We start from the raw sequence: 22845 nt of genomic DNA, 5'->3' as shown, positions 1-22845 counted from the left end.
TCCTTTCCTTTCCTTTCCTTTCCTTTCCTTTCCTTTCCTTTCCTTTCTTTTTTCCTTCTTTTTTCCTTCCTTTTTTTCCCCCCATTCTTCCAGTTTTTCCTACCTCAGCATTTACAGGCTGTAGAACATTCAGTACAATGATGCCCATCTGGGCTTTTCTTTCAACTTCTTAATGAATCTAGTTTTTGTCTTGTTCTGGGCAAGTGTAAGTCATGCCCTGCTTTGAAAGTTTCACTTGAGCCCATCAAGATCTGCAAAAAAATCAGCTCTATGTTTGAACACAGGCTTAAAACAGAAAAACGTCTTTGAAAAATTCATCGAACTGCTCTCTCCATCACACTAGGAATCACATTTTAAGCTCTTCCCTTGTCTTCTGAATGTGAATTACAGCTGCAATGTCTTTCTGACTTTTAGACTTCTCTTTGAATTTGTTTGCTTTTTGCATGTACACTTACAATCAGAACACAAATATGGGATGTTTTGAAATTTAAATGTAAAGTAAAAGATTGTACAATAACTGCTTCTAAAGCACCTTCTCTCTATTCACAATATAGGCTATTAAGTTAGTTGTGGCTGGAAGACTTCTGCCAAAGAAAACTTACATGTTGAGACACCCATGAACCATCAGAGTTACTTATGTAGTCAGGACCTTCATACTCATCTATATTTATTTCTTCTGTCTTCAAATGAATCAGGTGTGAGGCACTCTACAACCAAACAACTGCTTATTTATAAATTTTTAAAATAGAGATACTCATGAGTGGTTGTCTGTCTACCTTTTGAACAAATACCTGAGACTCATAACAGTCCTGTAAACAACATTTTGGCAACCTTTATGAGTAGGACATCCTATTATGCAACAGGAAAACTGATTTTTTTCCTTCTTCTAAATTTTCTGACCCCTCCATTGCAACTGATTCTAAACTCTGTTGCACCTGACAGAGATTCTCTGTGGCGTGTAAGAACAACATGTGCAAATCTGTGTAGTCTGAGCATCTAAGTAAAACCCTGCAGCTGAAATCCCTGGTATGTTTAATTTCTCAGTTTTCACAAGTGCTTGGAAATGAACAAAACATGATAGAAATGACTATTTCTTATAAGTTTTTAAATATCAAAGCAATCTCACAAGAAGAGGAGGATAATCAGTGTGTCTTAAAATTCTGTGTAACCAAAAAGTAACCCTTACAGATACTTCTGTATAGCTTCCTGCTCATTGTCATGGTGTAAAATACCAGCATGCTGAATTACAGCTTAAATGCACATCATTTTGCAAACTGCTCAGGCAGGCCCTTGCTGCTGGGGGATGATATAAACATTAGCTATGTAATACTTGCCAACACTTGTCTGAAGTTGGCTGCTTCTTAACTCCTTCAGAAATGCTTTCCTGCATGTGAAAGCTCTTAATGGCTTTTTAAGACTGACTTCAGGTTTATGCATACACCAGGAGTTAGCCCTTTTTGTTCTGGTTCTGTTGTCCCTTAAATGTATCTTTAAAGGCTTCCCTGTGGAAAAGGTCCTTGTGATCTCTGAAAATGGTTTAGGGCTACCTTTTCAGGTAATAGAGTCTTTATGAAAAGAAAGGTTAGGAAGGATGCTAACATCAACTGTGGGAGTCTAGAATTATCAATGTCTCTTTCCTTATTTTACCAAAATATCGCTGTTTCTAACACATCTTGCCAGTTGGGCAAATGGCTATTCAATATTTTTCTTTAATTACTTAGAGAATTAAAAAATAATTATTTCTACAGAAATAATTTAAAATTCTATTTCACTTTCCATTATATTTACAATCATGGTTAATTCATAGACTGAAACCAGTGGGAATATTTCCATTGCTTTAAACTGTGTCTCTCTGTATGCCCCAGTCAAAGGGTTCAACAGGCAACATCCCTTCCACATGGATTTGATGTGGCTCCCATGTAACTGGGATTTTAAGGTTTGACCACCTTGCTGGTGTCCAAACTCCTACCCACTGACAGCTAACTACTCCTTATGGTCCTTGTAAAATTATTTTGTAAAAAGGATTATACAAGAAGGTACTTAACATATATAAATCATTAACATTATCATAATTCAAGCCATGGAGGGAAAAAGATTTTCAGTTACAATTCCAATTACATCTCAACAGCAATTCTTAGCAATGAGGAATTACCAACCATGCTTTGTTGTCATTTCACCATTCTCTTTCCTATAGAAAAAGACCTTAATTTCCATTTTGCTAAATGGGTACTCTTACAGCATTTCACCAGATGAAAGAAAATGTTAATTCTGAATTAAGAAAAGTGTGTGCCAATTTATTAAGTGTATATTATGTTAGAATCAGCTTAGCTGGCAAGCAGAGCATTAGTATTGTCAGCCTACTGCACTGCCAATTAATAATGGGACACACTGATGGCCTCTGTACATAAACTAGAAAAATGGCCCATTTCCTGAATGTCATTAACTGTAAATTACAGTTCATTAGCATACACATTATACTGCACAATAGTTTGGGCAGTCCAAATGAAATAAGTCTGTGTTAACATATCGCTCTGGTTGTTGGTTTTACTGATTGTGAATGAATAAGGGCAATTTTCCATATCACCTTCATCAAGAGACAACTGTGACCTTTGTGAGCAGCTAAGATATGAGTTTCTATTAATGCTAGTGAAAATACACATAATGAGTGATTTCCCTGTGGAAAAGGTCACCGTGGTCTTTAAAATTGGCTTACAGCTACCTTAAAAGGTGCAGAAAAGTTTCTCCTTGTACAAAGGCGGAGTAGGCAAGGCTTAGGTGTCTCCTAAGGGAGTTTACATCTCAGAGCTGCTACAGGTTAAGTGACTCTCTGGATCCTCTTGAGCCCTGGTTCCAGCCCCCAGCCTCATGGGTGACCTGGCGCAGTGCTGACCCATTGATCAGAAAAGCAGAAAGCTGAGGTGGGGAAGGAGGGGGATGCCTGTGTTCATTTACTTTTAAAGGACATCTAGCAGTCATCTAGCCCAACCTCTGCTCAAAGCAGGGCCAGGTTCTAAGCTAGGCTGCTCAGGGCCATCCAACTGAGCTTTGAACGTCTCTGCAGATGGAGATCTTGCTATCTCTCTGCACAGCCTGGTCCAGCGCTGTGCCACCCTCACTGTGAAAATTATTTTCCACACATCTAGTCAGATTTTTCCTTTCTGCAAGCTGTAGCTGTTGCCTCTTGTCCTTTTGCTAGGCACCCCTAAACAATTGTGCTGTCTTCTCCACAGCACTCCTTCAGGTAGTAGAATTTTGTCTTCCCTCAGCCTCTTGTCCAGGCTGAACAAATTTAGTTCCCTTGGCCTTCCTATATTTCTGTTTTACTATATATTAGTTTATGTCATATAACACTATTTTACATTTTTGTACCTTATTTGTTACACTACTGACAGCATTTGTTACTGTTATATGGCTGCAATTTTCTATTTCCTATTTTATGTGTCGTATCAAAACAATTTCATAAAAAATTACTTACATGTCTTTACAGAAAACACCCCCAAGCAACTGAAAAGTTCTTATTGAGTCAAAATCAGTAAGGAATAATCTATTTACATTGTCATTGGTCATAGAAGGGCAGCAGACCTGCCCTGTATGTTTAGAGCCTGCATTAATGAGATAGTGCCCCAGGTTACGATTTTAAAATGAGGATATAAAAATAAGCAGAGTAGCTGCGCTGAAATGAAAAACAATTCATGCCCTTTTCATTTCATTGTGTTATCTTATGACTGCACACAAATGCAGCTTTCACAGTACACTCTTCATAAGAGTGAGTGAATGCATAATATGTCAAACTATTAAGTAGATTCAAATTGAATTTTAAAATGTGGCACAAATGTTACAAGTTTATTAAGGTATTATATTTCAGATAAATTGCAAGTTTAAATTCTGTCTAGAGACATAACAACTTACAATGCTGATGTAAGACCAATGACATATGAATGGCCTCAAGTTGCACCAGGGGAGGTTCAGGTTGGAAATGAGGAGACATTTCTTCTCAGAAAGAGCAGTCAGGCACTGGGACGGGTTGCCCAGGGAGGTGGTGGAGTCACCGTCCCTGGGGGTGTTCAAGGAAAGACTGGATGTGGTGCTTGGGGACATGGTTTAGTGGGTGACATTGGTGGTAGGGGATGGTTGGACCAGGTGATATTGGAGGTCTTTTCCAACCCTAATGATTCTATGGTTCTTTGAAAAGTATCCATCAGCACAGTCTACCAGCAGTCTCACCAAAGTATCACAGCACAGTCTACCACTCTCCTTTGCTGGGATTATTGAAAGGGTAATATACTCATTTTACAACAATAATATGTACAGAATTCATGCATGAATAAAAAGTAACTCTTATTTAAATCCTCCTAAGACCACCAGGTAGCTTAAAGAAATGTAGCTGTGTTTTTGCTGTGTTTCATATCAGCAGGTAGCAGAAATATCTTTAATGTCACTGCTACTGGGAGAAGGTTATAAGAATAGAAGTAAAGTGTCAAAGCTGTTGGGGGTTTTGGTAGATATTGACAGGAAAATGATTTTTCCTGTCAGAAAAAAGATTTTTTTTTTTTTTTCCTCCTGCTGTGAACTTATTTCTATGCACTTTCACACTTACATGCTTAAAGGCATTGTTATTAACTTAATATATATATATATATATATATTTAAGACTATTTAGCATATCTCTACTATCAGGAAAATTTGAACATTGTCTCCTTCTGACCCAGTAAGTATCAAAGATCAAAAAAGATCAAAGGAGTTCCCAAGAGTTTTCATTACACTGATAAGGAGCTAGAAAGAGAGGAAAGGGGTGAATCTCTGGAATATGCTTGCACAAGTTCTTAGAATTCATTGCTTGAAGCTTTTTGAGTTAATCTGCATTTGACTTGGTTCACAATAACAATCATTATATTAAATTTTATAGATAGAAAATAGTGTGCAATGAAATTCTAAAATTTCTTTTAATAATGTCCCTAGATAAAAATAGCCATTCAGTCATAGGATTCTCTTTACCTCCTAGCAGATGTATCACTATTTTGGTGATATATTTAGCATACACATATATTTAGTACTGTCACCAGCATCCCTCTCCTCAGGTGAGTTTACAAACAGCTGATAAACAGCTGAGCATACAGATTTATGTAATAAGGATCCAGACTCCAATTCTAACCCCTGGCAAGTCTGTATCATAAAAAATTAGGGAATGCAAAGAAATCAACCCATAGAATTTAGGTCATGACATCCATGGCCAAAAGAAAATATTTCTGTATGGTTCTTTGTAGACTGCATTTAATCAGTTTTATAGCTATTTTAGCTGGAAAAAAAAGAGAATATGAGAACCAACTGTGCCTGCAAGAAGCAATTCCTAAAAGATAAGTGCAGCAGGAGCTTAGTGACAAGTTAATTTATTACTCTGATACATTGTTGTTACCATTTTCTATCTTTGTTGAGTTTAAAAGGATTGTTGAAAAATTCCCACCAAAATTTTAACTTGCATCAAAGGCATTGGCCTTACTCCACCCTTTCAATTCTGTTTTGTTCAAAACCTTCGACAATTCTTCAGGGTTCAGACAAAAAAAGTCTAGTCTTTAGGACTAAACGTTTATTCAATATAACAAAGTTTAGAATCCTCTCTCCTTATATACATGTAATTATGAACACTGTTAATATTTTAAAGGGGATATGTTTGGTGTGATACAACAGCTGAATGATGTGCTTGTGAGAAATAGAGGTGGGAGGGGCACCACACCTGTAATTTCTTTACATGAGCAAGTAAGGGATTTTGATCTTTTTATTTATTTTTTTTTCTAGAATGAAAAAGGAACTTTTTTTAAAAAATATTTTATTTATTCATTTTTTTTTACTAAAATCATCTTCTTTTGTTCTTCTTTTGGCCAAAGAATTCATGCTTTTCTGTTTTGTTTTGTTTTGTTTCCCTGTGATGAGGCTAGCTTCTGCCCAGAAGGGCAGGATCTTCATTCTCCATTCAACTTTGTATGCTTGAGGCTGGCTGCTGGCAGTACAGGGCACATAAGGCCTAATCGTGTGACTACCTACTCATGTAGGTAGTCACATCTTTCACTTGCTTTCTGTCTGTCTTTCCCTTTATCCTCTCTGTGAAAACCATGAATTTACAGAGAATCTTTCAATGTTCATTCCCTGGTATGGTATTAGATAATAAATATTTTGTGATGTTTTCTGATGTGGAATTCAGAAAGCGTTCATTCTTCCTGAAACTCTCTCCTTTATTTATGATGTTTTAATTGGTATCTTACCCCTTCTAGATAATTATGAGATTCAAAACACCTTCTAAATAATTATAAGAATCAAAACCCCTTGTCACTGTAGTGGAAGGACCTACAATACATGGGCAGTTAAATGAGTGAAATAGAATTAGCTGTAATTAAAAGATAGCCTGAAGCAATCAAATATATTAAAAGAATTAACTGTGAGCAGTTAAGAAATGCATGAGGTCGCAGTAATGTATTTTTATCAGTTGTCTTACACTCTTAAAAATAGTCATTGCATACTGCCTTGTTTCCACAGCTGCTGCCTCTGTCTTGAACTTCTCTTGTCTACCTTCAGTCTCTTATGTAATCTTCATCCTGAACAGCTTCATCTTTCTTTATAAGGAACAATACAAGGTGCTCCTTTTTGTTCTGCTTTTCATTTCTAATGGAATCTGGTTAATTTTTGATGTTTTAAAAAACATCAAAATACTAGATGGCTATGATATTTTAGACTGAAACTGACCTGAAAAAATATAGCGATGAACGTAGGGAACTGGATTCAAAGCTAGTACATGAATAAGCAAGATAAACTAATACCTGCCTCACATTATTCTCAGGTAGCAGGGATGTAATACAGTTTACATTGATTCTGAAAAAGGTGCATTTGCAAAAAGTGCAATTTCAAAGAGACCAAGACTACGATTCTATAAAATCTGATAATAAATTCTAGGCATGGGCAAAAACTGGTGCCAGCCAATTTAACACAGATTTTGACAAAACAAAACAAAACAAAAACTATTTGAAACTTCATTTTCACTCAAACAGAATGTTAGACATGGAATTATATTGTTGACATATGCTTATCTAGTGTTTTTTTTTCACAGTTATTTTGTTTGGGATTATAATTTACATAATAGCTACTGTTACTATTACTCAAATATGCAATTAAAAAAATCAAGGTATTCTGGTTTATAATGGGTATCAACCTACAAAAGAGCTGTAATTTACATAATTACTATAAATGCACCATCGGTAACTAAATTGCATATCCCTGTATTACTGTTTCAGCTCCTATAATCTTCTTTCTTACTTTGACTGGTTCTTATTTTTAGACTATTCAAGAAGTTTTCCAATAATAACAAGGCTGCACTGATTTCCTTAGATTTTTTTGGGGGGCAAAGCAGAAAAATAAATGATTTCATAGAAGCAAAGAATTAGACGTGCTGTGTCAATCAATGAATGCAGCATCTTGTTGCATAAAACACACTTCCTATCCTACATTATTATAAGCAACATGTAAAAAGCAGTTTTGTGGATTTTTTTAATGTTGTTTTCTTTTTTTTATTATTATTATTATTTGGTTGTTTTTGTTTGTTTATTTGTTTTGTTTTGTTTTTCTTTTTGTCCCAAGTGCTTGGCAGACTATTTCAGAACTTGATTGCTCTAGAGAACAGAAATTATCTTTCATTTCCATCTTTTTTAAGAAATGTTTTACACATTTAAATGCTCGGTATGAAGCAGTCATATTTATTGCTGCTTAAGAGCTGCTTGCTAGCTCGCTGAGTCTGGTCCCAGCTATCAGAGACAGATCATTTGGTCTCTCTCGCAAAATGGTTTCAAAGGAGGGAAGAAAACTTCCTCCAAAGAAAAGATTGTGAGACTGCAGTTTGAAAAGGATAAATTTTGCAGAATCCCATCCCTCATTTTGTATGTTTGTCTGGCCTTCCTTTCAATGTAAGTTTGCAGTGTTTTTGTCTCCAAAAGAAAACCTGCAGAACTGTATTTAAAGGAAAAGTATGTACCCAGAGGTCATTTCTTCCTTGATCCAGTTTTGAAAAAGTACTTAGCATCTATTCTGGCCAAAGTACTTTCTGGCTTTCATCTGTGGAGGGAACTTCTTGCTGTACTTTTGAGGAAGAAAAGAGGTGTAAGACATGGAATGAGAACAATGAAATAAGGATGGTGAAATGAAGACAAAGAGGTAAAGATTAAGGGGGATGTCTCCAATATTTGTTTTAAAAAGTCCTATTGGGCTGACAAGTCTGTCCAGGAGATTGCTATTGTATTACAGTTTGTATAGATGGCAAGTGCTCACAGAGTGTGTGAGGCGTGTTCCACATTACTTAAATACTTTTTACCCCGCGTTAAAAGTATTTTAGAATCTGACTGAATATGTGTTATGTTGATGAGGCAGCAGTGCCTAAAGTAATATTCTCTTCTTATCTCACTTTTTATGGACTACATGGAAATGATCAGCCTTGGGCCTGGAACAGAACTGGCTCCAATTAACACATGCTGGCATTATTGGATTTGCATTTCAGAAAGTTATACAGGGTCAAGCTCCACTATTACCCACTGGATGAAAGTTTCATTTTATAGGCACTGTTAACTGTGAAAGCCAGTTGTAGTTTACATTTTTTTTTAATATAGAAGCTATTCCATAATTTCCTCTTGGAATTAAAATATCTGATCTAATAACTATACTCAGTATGACATAAGAAACAGCTTAGATATGAAGCTTTTTGTTGCTGGAGGTTGGATCTCTCTTACAACAGGTCTAGTGGTCTTACATCACTTTGGAGATAGCTCCATGAGTGGTACACAGACTCTGCATTTACAAGGAAAAAGGAAAAACTGAATGGACACTTAGGGCTTCTCTCCCAAGGAAGCACTGGGGTCAGTTGCTCTCATGATTCCCAATTTCTACTGTTTCACCAGGAGGCTGACGCAAAAAGTCTGAATTTTAATTGTTACTCCAGTATGAGTAGAGTTGGTACCCTGTATGTTGGTACCCATTGTTATGTCCATGGTAGAGTAATGGATTAGGAGAGGCTCAACCCAACAGCCATGGAAATTGTGGAGAAGGAAGCATGTCCCATCCTGAAATCCCACAGAACAGTCACTTGGCCACCTGACACCTATGGTTAAAGTTTCAGCAGCACAGCCATATGAAATTGTCTGAAATGGCTCCTGCTGGTAAGCTGTCACCAGGTCTCCCTCTGTGTGACATCTGGGAAAAATGCTTCAGAAACCTCAGAGCTATTCGGGTACCTAAAATGGAGTCTGGTGCCCAGAGAAGGCTTCCTGCTGCACCTGGGTCTCCTGGAGGTCCTGTGTCCTATTTGCCAGGCTCGTGCAGACATCCTGGACATACTGAAGAACCCAGATTTTCTAAAATATCACTAGAAGCCTCTGCTTAACCCCCTGAATACCTCTATATTGTCAAGTTGACAATTTCATTTCATATGAAAATTATGTTTTTTGTGATTAAATGAGCTTTTGCAAGTTCACTGAGTCTAGATGAGTTCACCAGCATCAGGAGGATTCATTTGCCATAAACTATAGACTGCAAGGAACACAAATGATTGAACAAAACTTGTTCTTACTGAATAGCTGACAAATAGCAGCACTTTCATGGCATGATAACTTACGGAACACAGATGCTTTCAGCTATTAGCTTCTGATTTTCAGTATTCACAAGCTGCCCATTGAAGTCAATTGAAACATATCAAGCACCTAGAAATACCTGCTCAATTTTCACCTATGTACATCATTACTCAGTGACTGTATGCTGTGAGTTGCAAAGTTTCTCTTCATAATATTTTTATGTGACTGGAATAAAAATGCAGCTTGCCGAAAGTGCTATGTTTATTTGGTTAAGGGAAATGTTAAGATCAAGTATTTTAATTGACTATACTTCTGTGTCTTGTTATAAAATATGTCAGAAGTAAAAAAAAAAAAGAAAGAAGCCTTCCAGTGCCTCTGTAAATGTTTTTTGAGTCTTTATATTTTAATATTTCCTGTACATAAGATGAAGAACAAACAGGATAAACAGAACTCAGCTTGTACTTTGATCAGGAAAATGTCAACCTGGCAGGTACAAGAAAAATAAGCGGCACCAATGATGTCTGTTCTCACCACTCCTGGAAAAGCAACTTGAACAGACTCTCCATCCTGAGGAGAGAAATGATGAAATATTAAATAGCACAAGTTCCTCTAAAAATCCACAGGCGCGTTACCCTTCCTTGCATAAAGATAAAACACAAGGGATCAGCACCAAAACAGAAGGGCTATAGCTACCAGGCATCCTCTAGTAAGATGTCTTTTGTATTTAAAGTATGTTGTATGCTAATATAAAGTTTGCAATTACAAAAAAAAAAAAAAAGTAATTTCCCTACTAGAAAGTGTTCCTTTCCACATCTGCATTTTCTGCCTGCATTTTTAGGTTAACACCTTCCCTTCAAGCAGCAGAGCACTAGCTATTCAGATACCAAGGAGGGTTTCCTGTTTTCCCATCTGATATGCTGGCTTGTAAGTGTTTATCTTAGCAAAAAAGTCTGAAATTAGGATTTTTCTCCCCTCCTACTCATTGTACCACATCAAGATCTGAGAACACTCACACTTGCTTGAATAAGACTACCAAAACAGTCAGATGCTGCTTAGTTTGGTTAGGCTGGAAGGACCTGACCCCTAAATGGCAAAGAAAGCCTGGTTTCAAAGTGTTTTGATATTGTTGCAAGTCTGGAATGTTTTCTCCTGCAGATGACTCAATGTTTTCATCTATCAGATAGTACAGGACTGGAAGACTGGAAAAAAAGTTCATTTTAGGAAAGCTGCATTGACAACCTTTTCAAACCACAGAGGTCAATAAAGTACACAGCAATTACACTCTATTTGCCTTGTAGGAGTCAGTTATCTGCTAATCTGTTGGTTCAAAAATATCTACACCTGGAAACAATTTGAAGAAACACAGACAATTTGGTTGATCATGATTTTAAGCTAAGGTCTGTAGTCAAGCCAAACTTGAATTGCTCTTTGTGGGAGATTTTTCTGACTTAAGGCTGAACAGGTTGGGAATGTTTGTGAACAAAACATGAAGTATTTATCAATTGCTGCATATGATTTCCAAGACTTGTGGTGAGTTAAAAACAAACAAACCCCCACAAGACAATGTGAAGAGTCAAATCTATTTCATGTACAAAAGCTCTTTTGGTGTATGCTTTTGTATTAGATTTAAAGATTTAAAGTCAAATAATTTCACACAATTTGGTTTTATCAAGTTTAGATATATGTATGCTAAAAAGTATAGAGACTTTTGTTTTAATTTGGGGTTTTATATCTGGAATAAGGAACACTTATATATTACATTTTAATATTTTTCAGACATTCTGATCTGCTGTTTAGCTTTTCCTTGAAGACTGACATGTCATCTTTCTCAGGGGTTTCCTTGGAAACGAGCTGAGCAGTTTATTTCAGGCTCCAGATCTGCAGCTGCCTCTAATGCAAAGTACCTACTGAGAACCAGCAATAAAAATTGTTTGGGAAGCAGAGATTTCCTATAGGAAGGACCGAGTGGTGATTGTTCATCTGACGATGAACTGGATAAATAAAATGAATAAAGTATCAAGTTGCTTCTTTCCCTCCCAGTTATTTAAGACTGCCTATCTGAAATGGTACTTTCTCTGGGAAAGTTTAGCAGAGTCTGACAGGGGCACCAAGCTTTCACAAATCCATGAAAATCAAAGGGGACAGAAAGCGCATGGCTACCTTGAAGTCTGATTTGTAGTCAGTCTTGCGTTCTGCAGAGTGGAGTTCAGGTTCAGTCTGAGTTTTGCTGTCAACCAAAGGACACTGACATGGATAAATGAAAATGTTTTCTAAATATAGCCAGTATTCTGGCAAAATATTCACCTTTTACTGTGCTATGCATTACCTTTGCATTTTATTGCTAATAATGAGATGTCGTACTGAAACCTCAATATGCCATTTATTGATTTTGGAAAGACAGTGGCCGGGACTTATCTTTTGGTTCCTAATAGGAGATAATTTGGTCCTTGGAAATTTCATCCTTGTCATTGGAAACTGAGTCAGCCACTCTAGACTTTCCATGTCTTTGTAGCTCTCAAAGTGTGTAGGTCTTCAGTTTTGGGCTTCGCTTCTATATAGGAATTTTCTAATTAGTTTTTTTGCTTAGAAGATGGTAATAAATGCTCTAGTGACTTTATTGAGGACTAATAATAGCTAGTGTGTATTTAAAGAACTAGGTTGGTACTGTGGCATTGCCATGTCAAAGTTTTGTTTTGCATTAGGAGTGGAAGCCCATCTCTTGCTTTGGGTACCAATCACTCATTTCAGAGTACTTGCTCATTTGGGCTGGGGAGTCAACTTGAGCGAGGAGATGCATAACATCTTGTGTCTTGTGGGCAATGTACGTCATCTATCTGTTCTATCTAACTATGCTAACTAGGTTTTGCTGAACCTCCAGATCTGATTTTAGGTGGATGTATTTTTCATATTTTAGACCAGTAACTTCAATAAAAGCTTGGAATATTAAAGACGGAAATTTTAGTAGTTGCACTGCAATGGTTTGATTAGGTAGTCAGGTGTCCTGGCTTCATCTGTGATAGAGTTCATCTTCTTCCTAGTAGCTGGTATCATGCTGTGCTTGGGATTTAAGATGAGAATACTGATAACACACTGATGTTTTAGTTGTTGCAGAGCAGTACTTGGACTAAGCTAAGGACTTCTCAGCCTCTCACAGTTCTCTGCCAGTGAGGAGGCTGGGGGTGCACAAGGAGCTGGGAGGGGACAGAGCCAGGACAGCTAGCCCAGACTGGTCAAAGGGATATCCCATGCCACGCGGCACCATGCGGAACAATAAAACTGGTGGAGTGGTGGGTGGGTGCTGTTCAGGGATGAGTTGGGCATCAGTTTGTGGTGGTGAGCAGTTGCATTGTGCATCACTTGATTTGTATGTTCTTCTATTATTTTCTGTTCTATTAAACTGTCTTTATTTCAACCCATGAAATTTACCTTTTTTCTGGTTCTCTCCCCCATCCCACAGCAGGTCTGTGTGGTGCTGAGCTGCCTGCCACGTGAAGCTACAACAGCTGGTCACACAATATATCTGCTTCAGACATCTCACATGAGAACTGAGAGCCTGTTATGACTGCTCCCAGGACTGAATTGGGAATTTAGTTTCTGTACAAAAAACATAGTTGCTGAGTATATCCTTGGCAGAAAGCTCTCCTTTAGAATATTCAAGGACACGTTTCATATTTGGTGTTCACATACTGTGTCTACTAAGTGGAATTAAAAGTATTTTTTTTTCCAGTGTTAGCTTTGCTTTAGTTTTACTGCCCTTATAGTCAATTGGGATATTTCTGTAAGATAGAAAACTCATTAAGCTTGAATCTTCAGTCAGGAAGATAAAACTTAAAGTTCATTTTCTTTTATTGGAGGGGTGGGGGAGTGGGGAGGAGGTTCCTCAAACAAGTACAACAGTTATTAATATTCCAGATTTTCTTGTCCATTTTCTAGTCAGGCCAATGCTTCTTACAACTGATCACTGGGACTCCTACTCTGTAATTAATTTCTGAAGTAATTCTTAAATGCTGTGCTCCATTTACTTCCAGTAGTTATCAGATGACATGTCCTGCCCTTGAGCAGCATTTTATACATGTGGTTAATCAAACAATTGTGATTTTTATTATTTTTGTTGCTGTTTTTTGAATTCTGTGTAGCTTGTGTGAACTGATCTGTTCCTCTTTAGCATCCAGCCCAAAGAGGCAGTGAGTCAGTGAGCGTTCACTTCATTAGGAATGGAAGATGCACAGTGTGAACTGAGAGACATTCAGCTCACTGGCTAAAGCACTAAATAAACAAGCTACACTTCCAGGGTTTTATTTCGGCAGTTCATGTAAAATGTATGAGTGCTGTACTCTTGCAAATGCCTGAATGCCAAAGATAACAGCTTTGCTAGAGAAGCGCAGCTTTCTCCCCACTGATTGCTTATTGACTGAAGGATACAGACTTTTTCCCCTGTGGGATCTCACCAAATACTTAGGCTAAAATTTTTAGGTTGTTGACGGTTTGTCTTCCAGCAAGTAGCCTTGTGGTGAGGGTAGCCAAGGAAAAGAGCATATTACCAGTTCTCTTTATGTACTTGTGGTCAGACACCTGCCTGGGATGTGAGCACGAGCAGGTATGACCACAGTGAATTGAGCTACCACAGTCCTTTAAAATCTTTTTAAACTATACTGGAGTCTACATTTAACAATAACACTAATAAAATGCCCTAGTATGTCTCCAGAAGGCACTTGCCTGCCTAATTTAATGTCAGTTAGTAGTGTAGGCTGGTATTTGATTTTTTTACTGACATCTTCTATTTCAAAAACTTGGATTATTTTTTTCAAATTCAGACTATTTTCAAAAGTTGATAGTACTTTCCCAAATGTGGCTTGGCACATGGAACCCTCTCTGGGTACTACAATATGAAGAACATCCTTCTGATCATTCACAAATACAGTTTTGATTATATGCAAACTGTGCTTTACAGCTGTGATACTTGACTGTTTTGACAAGCCTTTTCCTCCTGGACTTTTGCTACAAAACCAAGTATATTTGGAAGAACTTAAATATGAATTAACAACTTTGTCTAGAAAAAAAAAATACTGGATACATATTCAACTAAACAAAATGAAAAGACCTCACAATTGTTACTTACCTTCTTTGTTTTGTCCATTGCCTTCAGTATGGTAATGTTTAAGTCTTCCAAGACAGATAGAACATTTTCATACTCTCCTAAGTGCTGGGAAAAATATTCTGAAATAAGAAGAAACCCAAGTCACCTACTCATGACCTGAAAAACTTGTATTTCCTTAAATATCAGTTTAATAAATTCTGAAATCAGTTATAATTTTACTATTACCTGTCTAAAAATATAAATTGAGCAAGACTTACAATGAAAGAGATTATTTTACTTTGAAATTTTGTTAATACTTCCCTCTAAACCATTCCTGGAGTATTTAAAAAAATAAAAATCAGTACTTCAAAACATTTCCATTCAATAGATGAATTGCCAAATTGACAAAAATTGAAGTATCAGTTTGAGAGCTGAAACAGACCTATTTTCAAAACATCTACATTTTATTTCTAAAATGGATTTTTAGTTTAGAAATCTACTTCATAGTTATTAGAAGGAAATTAAGTTTCCATGTATATGTACTAAATCTCATTATATTTACATTATTACAAAAATGAATAGCTCTGCTAAAGCCCTTAGAGGAGATGAGATCAGGCCAGGGCTGTTGTGTGTTGGGGCCAGCTGAGACCAGTTGTTTTTCTCTGTGAAGTGAAGAGAGTGAGTTGTTCAGTTAAGCTTCTGGACCCAGGTACTGTGAGTATATTTTCAATAAATATGATGCATACAAAATATTTTAAACAAAAATAAGGGAAATAAATAATACAAATTGTAGAATGTCCTTGTATACCAATTCAAATTAAAGGATATTTCATCAGAAAGAGACAACATCAAATCCTAGGACATAATTCAAGTAGATCAAGAATAGAACACATGCAAAACTGTGTCCAAGTTGTTATTTACTAATGTCCTACTTATATCTGTGTCTGACTAAAATATCATAAAAGAAAATACAATTACCATTTTATAAATAGGCTTTAGAGATTCCACTATGTAAACTAAAAAGCTTTTAAAAAGGCACACAAACACTAAGTAGGTCTGATGGATGTTTATGGAGTAGATCAGGGTCAAGGGGACATACAGTCAGAAGGTAAATACTGTGTGGAAAAGGGGATTTATGTTAATAGAAGGAATCTACTAGCCATGAGAGAAGACAAAGGTTGTCTGTAAACACAGGTGATACTAAACCAAAGAGCGTGAGAGAAGAGGAAGGTTGGTATGACATCGGTGAGGCATCTCAGGAGGATCCAAGCTGTGAAGGTAGCTCAGAGTCAGGGGGTTACACCAAGAGGAAGCAAACTTCATTTGGTCAGTGTAGAGTGAAATACAGCAGAGTGTGGCACAGGAGGGAAAATGTAAGAAAAAAGAAAGAAAACCATGCTAAAGCTAATGACTGTGTCAGACAAGGCATTTATACATAGATTGTCTAGACAAAGATGAAAAATAATGTCTAAATGACAGACAGGAAGAGCAAGCTTAGATGGGAGCTTTTTTGAAATAATAAATAGCAATACTTTGAGGCTTTTAAGAGGTCAGAGTGTTTCTCTGGGGAGTCATGAGGTTTAAGGAGCACTGGTGACAAAACCTGGTATTGCTGAGTGGTTGAATGAAATTATTTAGGGAGAAAATGTGTTGTGCATTAGTATCCTGGAAATGAATCTTCATTTTGGAGAGCTATGGAGATAAGTCAAAGAAAGCTGAGGACTGAATATGTGTTGGGTAAACTCAGTACCAGATTCACAAATGAGAAACACCCTAGTGGCAACCTGTGAAAGATTTATAAGGAAGCTGAAGAGCTCAGATATCAAGAGGACTGCTGAAGCTGCACATCTTTAATCAAAGCAGTGAGAAAACAAAGTCAACGCTAGGCTGAGACCCTGCCAAGCCCTCTGGTGAATGGGTGGTATTGGGCTGTGTGGGGTGGTGGTACTGAGCATGCCTCCGGTGCAAAAATAAACACCTCCAAAGCTGTAAGTCATTTGTGGAATACAGTCATGTTCTTCCTTGGCCAGGTTTGTATAATTTTGGTCAGATTCTCAGCTAGCAGAAGTCATCACAGCCCAATTGACTTTGTCAAAGTCGTTCTATGTTTATAAGCCACACAATGAGATGCCTCTCAGTGGGTTCTTGAGCATGGGCAGAGTCACCTCCTGTTCAAGTAAACAAGCTTGCACTCAAATCTACAGCGTTTTCAGCTTTTGAAAGTATTCAGCATTATTGACCTTGGGAAAATTCAACAGGCCACTATTTGCCACTTTTCCCAGAAATAGGCTGTTTTTGACAAGTATGACTTTTTTTGACATTTTGTGGGAGGACTTGCAGAAATTTTCTGTGAATTCTTTCCTGCTGCAAGCAGCGCCCCTAAATCAGGTGCTGTAAAACCAGGGGGAGAGCAAGCAGGGTCTTAGGGAAAAAGCTTCATGACTCAGAGCCTGGAACAGGGCGCAGAGGTAGGTCAGTGGGACAAATGGAAGGACAGTCAAACTGGTGCTCGTACTGAACAGAGTTGGAGGAAAGTTCATTACTTTCCTCCAGTTGGATATTAATATGAAAATCTTTTTTCAAAATTACCAGAATGCTACTACCTTTGAAAGCAATGAACTAACTAGAAAAAAATATCTCATATGAACAGGAAACAAGGTAAGGGTACCTGTCTTTTCATCAGAACAGAGAAAGATATTTTTTAAAGCTCAGAAAATGTGAAGCATAGATACAGAAAAAAATATTTTCAAGGTGCTATCTGCATGTAATGGATGACAGTCTGAAAAAATATAAGCCATCTGCATTCTTCCAGGGTAGTTCTTTCAGTATAATTTAAATATTTTCTGTCTGAGCTACAAAGGTTAAACAGAAAAAAGTATCATAACACGTGGTATGTTCACTTGCACAGGGCTGCTGCTGGCATAGATTACGCTCTTGCTCAGCAAGGAACTTACCACAGAGCTCTTCTGTGTCAAGATTGCTGGAAAGATAAGAAGATAGAGGGTTAGTGAGCAAAGTCATGTTTTTTGTTGCATCACCAGAAATTATTTTTGTTTTTTTTTTCCCCCCCACCTGCACTCCTCTTCTGTGTCTGTCATGCTGGACAGCACAGCTCAGATTGCTCAGCCCTCCATGCTAAACGAGGCAAAACCCAATGTTTTTCTCCCGTTTGCACTCCTCACCAAGCAATAGTTCTCCACAAGACAGAGTACAACAGGAGGATAAAAACAGACACAGCCCCTCAGCACAAAATATTACTAAGTCTTTCTGGCCATACAGTTTCACCACCAGTAACTGCAACAAAATGTAGCAGCAAAATTAATGACATGAAAATAATAGTTGTATTGCCATATTGCTAGGAAATACATGTAAATATGTAATATAAATGCATAAATGTATGCAATTATTCTATAAAATTCAAAATAGTTTATTTTACATAGATTTCATCCTGATCAACTTTTAAGCAGTTTTTCTCTCTCAGGTTTTGAAAGTCAAAAGATAAACCGTCTGACCTACAGCTCAATTTTGAAAGTTATCATATTGACTTTTTTCCCAGGGAGGAGAAGCTGATTATTAAAGAAACTTAAAAGCACGAATGTCCTTTCTGAATCTTGCTGATGGGTGAATATTGAATGGCTGATTGCACTTAGGATTTTTTCACTTATCTTTTTAATGGGATTTTTTATTGACCTTTAATAAAATGATGACACAGTATTATCTTAAAGTCAATTTTTCCAATGTTAACTTTCATGTATTTGGTTTTTATTCAGGAGAAAGACAGAAACAGACCAAAATTGCAGGATCCTGGGTTCTTACAAACTTGCATAGTCAGGGCTATAAAAACTTCTGAGCATTTTTATTTGATGAAGTAAATGAACCTTTCCAAAAACTTTTATTAAGTAAAGGTCATCTGAACTGAATTTGTATGGGCCAAGTAGAATGGCCACAAAAGGGTCTTGCATCTGTTTTTTCCTTGGTGGCGGGTATAGTGAAATTCATTGTCTTTAAGAATCAGTGCTGAAGCTGGGGAACTTAACCTAGGTCAGCAAACTATCTGATGGAAGAAGTGTCTATGAATCCTTAAAGCTGTTCACCATGGATCACCATGGCACCAATGATCAACCAAATTGCAATCACTTCCACAGTTCAGTAGTCACTTTTGAAACAGCCCAGATGTTCACTCCTCAAATGCAGACTGAGACTGTGAAAGCTGGAAAAAATTACCTGAGTCGAAAAACAGTAGCAAAATGGTACGATATTACATGACAGGTTGTAACTTTGCCTACATTTTGTTCATTGTCCCTATATTTTCTGCCTTCTCACATCTTCTGCCTTAATGACTTCTCTTTGTACACAACACTTCTGTATTTTCTAATTTGCATCCTGATAGCTGAGTTTAAAACAACCTTTAACATTGGTAGCCAGTCAAATTTGCTCACTGTTTTCAAATTTCATATTGAAATCTACTCTGGTCCTTCTTATTCTGCACTATCCTCAGCAGTGTGGTAGTGGTATAGCACCATGATATGGCTCAGAGGCTTTCAGCATTGCTGTTGTCAGAACATTTCTGTTAGTTCCACTGACAAAAGCGATGCAGCTGCAAAATGGACTACGACTGAAAATGGAAATGTATTCAGATGCTGGATTGGTTTTCATTTGGAATTGGGCACTTGAATAATTAGAAAATTACCATCCAAAATGATTTGTGCAACAGCCTTCAGGAAGTCTGTGACAGAACATAGAAATGACAAAAAGCATGGATTTCACTCTAGAAACCTCTCTATTTCTTTTTCTGTTATAAATACCCTTTGAAGCTCCATTGTTCTTGGCATCCTGTTTGAAGGGGATGCTGTTCTAGGCAGGGACACTATAATTTTGTGTGCCACTGATTATTTCATTCTTTCAGAAATAATAACATGTTTCTTCAAGCAACACAGTTGTGAACAAACTCAGGCATTCTTTTTCTGCACACAAACAACTTTGAGCACCCTGCAGGATGCTACAGAAGCAATTAAATAAGTTTGGAATATATATTATAGTACAGGAGTGAGGTACACACCAAGGGGCTGTTTCTGCAGCTCAGTACTTACAGTGGGCACCTGTTCGTCACTTCAGTGAGTATATACGCCAAGGATGCTTCTGCTTAGACCTATAATCTGGCAGTGCTGAACATGTAATTTGCAATATTTGCTGGATGACTCACATCCAGGCTCCAGCACTCCACTCTTGATAAGCACCCAAAGCACAGGGTGCAGCCAAATGCATTCATGTCACGTCAGCACAATCATTTTTGTAAACCTCTGCTCTCGGTTTGCTTTCTAACTACTATATGTGGTCCTTTTACATGCCTGCCTTTTGTCCACAATGCTCCCTACCTAACAACATGAACAATTTTTAAGGGACATATGCCACTGACTGACCACAAGGTTGATACTACCTGTAGCTCTGTGGCAGACAGGTAAGCAAATTCACTTGAGTGAACTGTGGCCAAAGTGCCTGTTTGTGGTACCTCTGGAAGCGGCCCCACATGTAGGCATGCAAAGCAGCTGTGAGTACTCCCGGGTTCTGCCCACATCAGTTAGATGTCAGGTGGGACCAGCCAAAGTGGAAAGGTCAAAGCCGCTCAACCCATTCACCGATGTGAACCCAGTGATCCACAGCTCCAGCAGCTGACCTGACACATACTGACCTTGGCATGAAAGGCACTTCTAGGCAGAGGTATCAGCAGATCTGCATGTTTTCCCTGGGCCACGAGAGGAGTCACTGACATCTCTTCAGCACAGGAATGATATACACTCTGATGTGCACTCTGTCATCTAAAGCAGTGATATTATTGAAGACTCCAATACTATGGGAAAGATTTTATGAACTAACCTCATTTAGGAAATTCATTGCTACTACTGTCATTGTTGGAGAAGGATAAAACTTTCTTCTTTAAGTCTACTCTCAAGACTGAGAAGGATTGATTTCAGAGGCTTGAACCAACCCTTTTCTTAGTTCCATTTGCATGTCTCTGATAAATTTGGTTTCAGGGAGGAAAGTTGGAGGCTGGCATCTCCTATTGTTAAGTAGAGGCATATAATTTGTGAATGAAAGGAATGACGTGTTACTTAGACTGAGCAAGGGCAGCTGAACAATCATCTGTGGACACTCTCAGCCAAAAAGCTTTAAGCTCTTTGCAAGTCTTGCATATCATACCACTTCAAGTCATCTGAATGAAATAAGTGCTCTGACACTACAGAGAGTGTTGTGCAGTCTTAGAATACGTGCCCTTCCATTTTAAGGATATGATGCTTCACAGCTCCTTTGCAATATCAAGGACTTTTTTTTGCTCAGGTTTGCTCAAGGTCTCTTATCAGTGGAGGCAAAACTATTTTCTGCCATTAGCAGGATGGGGCATTGGCCTCTTGCCACAGAAAAGGGAGGGGAGGAAGAAGGGGCAAAATGGGGCAGAGCTCCTAGGACTGATCCCTGGGAAGCCAAACTTCTCACTTCTGCAAGGACACTGCTTCTCTTTACCCCTGGACTAACTGTACCATATGCCTTCTGTCCTCTCAAACACGGCAGCCAGCTTGGCTCTCACAGCTCTGACATTGGCAGTGGGGCTGATGGCTGTTTACTGTCCCATATTTTTCTGTACTAAATGATTATCTAGTTTGCTTTTACTTAGCTCCAGACCAAGAGTTGTCACTTAGTGCTCTGCATGTGGCAGGACTACAGGAGAGAATAAAGGTTTTTTTTTTTCTTTCTTTCTTTTTTTTTCCTGACAAAGCTCACCTAAAAATACCTTAGTCCTTTACATTAGGCCAGGATGCAATGAACTTGTCTAGCCACTTTAATGATCCTAGCCTCCAATCCTAATGCTAATGATCCTGATACTAGCCTCTGATCCTGATACTATCAATCCTATCTCCATTTTTAAAAGAGTTTAATTATACTGTTAAAAGTTGTAGTTACTAAAATCTGTGAAGAATTGTGCAAGGGATGATTTTTTAACAGATTCTCAGTCACATAGACCTAAACAGGGAGATGAGAGGCACCATCATGGTGGCTTTTTTGCCACAAATTAGGCATATTTCAAAATTGTCACCCTCCAATAGATGATAACGATGTTCCAACTTTTAGTTTTGTTCCAAAATGATTTATTTTTATATTTTTTTTAACTGTGATTCAATAATTCATTGTTTTATACCCATAATTCATACCCAAAACATAATGTTCCATATTGGTTTATTACAGTGTTTGTGAATGCATGTGTTGATAGAGATACTGAACTGCTGAGATTCTCTGGGAAACCTGGATTTATGGAAGAGGCCAGGCGCTCAAACTACACCTACAATTAAGTAAGGAGCTCAATTCTAAGATGCTAATGCTGTCTTCTGAAGAACTGATCTGAAACGAAGCATTCTAGGTCAGCTCCATTTAGGTCAGTGCAATTGAAACTATTCATTACATTTTGATTTTCCTGGTGTGAGTGAGTCTATTATTTTCTGCAGAAAACTGATTTTTACATTAAAAATAACCATTCATATGAAAAATTTCCTAGCAAATCTATTTGCAACTTTTCTGTCTGACTGGAGGATATGTGTTAATATTAGAACTGTCTAAGTCATTCTCATTAAACTTATTTTGTTCAGTAATGAAATAGTAAACTATATCAGCTCCTTCTGAATAGTATCTTTCCTTCTTATCTGTACATCATTTTCAGACTGATTTCTGTAGCTACTGTCTTGAAAATTATGAGAATTAAATCCAATACCTGCAATTATCTCTCTTAAATAGTAGCAAACACACCTTCCTCATATTAGTGCTGAACCACGTAAAGACCTAGCTTTAAAAGATGGTCAAAAAATGATGTATTGTTTCCTCCCACATTTTTCAATCTCATGGAATAATTCTTTTTTGGAAAAAATACTTTTCACTCTCTTGCAGCTCATGTAATTATAGAGTTTGTCTGTATCTCATGCTGTTTTTTAATAAATCTTTTTTGTTTCCTGATTGTATTTCCAAATTCATTATTTTTTTCTGTGTACTTGCATTGGACAGTGATAAATCATCAACAGCACGAGAACAAAATATGCCTCTCAACTGAAACAAAAGTGCATTATCCAAGGGACAGATAATTACTATCCTTAAACTATCGTCAAATTACTGAGGACTCGTCATTAT

At 37.5% G+C, this 22845-nt stretch overlaps 1 protein-coding gene and 1 long non-coding RNA gene across 3 annotated transcripts in view; one reads left to right on the top strand and one right to left on the bottom strand.

The window, feature by feature from the left end:
* Positions 1–22845, bottom strand: part of NECAB1 (N-terminal EF-hand calcium binding protein 1) — a 62370-nt gene that overhangs the window by 14291 nt on the left and 25234 nt on the right. For both annotated transcript variants that reach the window (XM_035318330.1, XM_035318331.1), the window contains 2 exons: positions 17631–17656; positions 14719–14816 (listed from right to left, as the gene is read on the bottom strand). In XM_035318330.1, coding sequence (XP_035174221.1) covers positions 14719–14816; positions 17631–17656 — 124 coding nt within the window. The remainder of the gene's footprint in view (positions 1–14718; positions 14817–17630; positions 17657–22845) is intronic.
* Positions 11016–11615, top strand: LOC118162254. The gene is made up of 2 exons (XR_004748356.1): positions 11016–11061; positions 11376–11615. It is a non-coding gene; the product is annotated as an uncharacterized LOC118162254 (long non-coding RNA).

The sequence above is a fragment of the Oxyura jamaicensis genome, chromosome 2 (assembly GCF_011077185.1).
Source record: "Oxyura jamaicensis isolate SHBP4307 breed ruddy duck chromosome 2, BPBGC_Ojam_1.0, whole genome shotgun sequence".
NCBI lineage: Eukaryota > Metazoa > Chordata > Aves > Anseriformes > Anatidae > Oxyura > Oxyura jamaicensis.
Note: the sequence above shows the minus strand (reverse complement) of the source record. Positions and strands in the feature narration are given on the sequence as shown.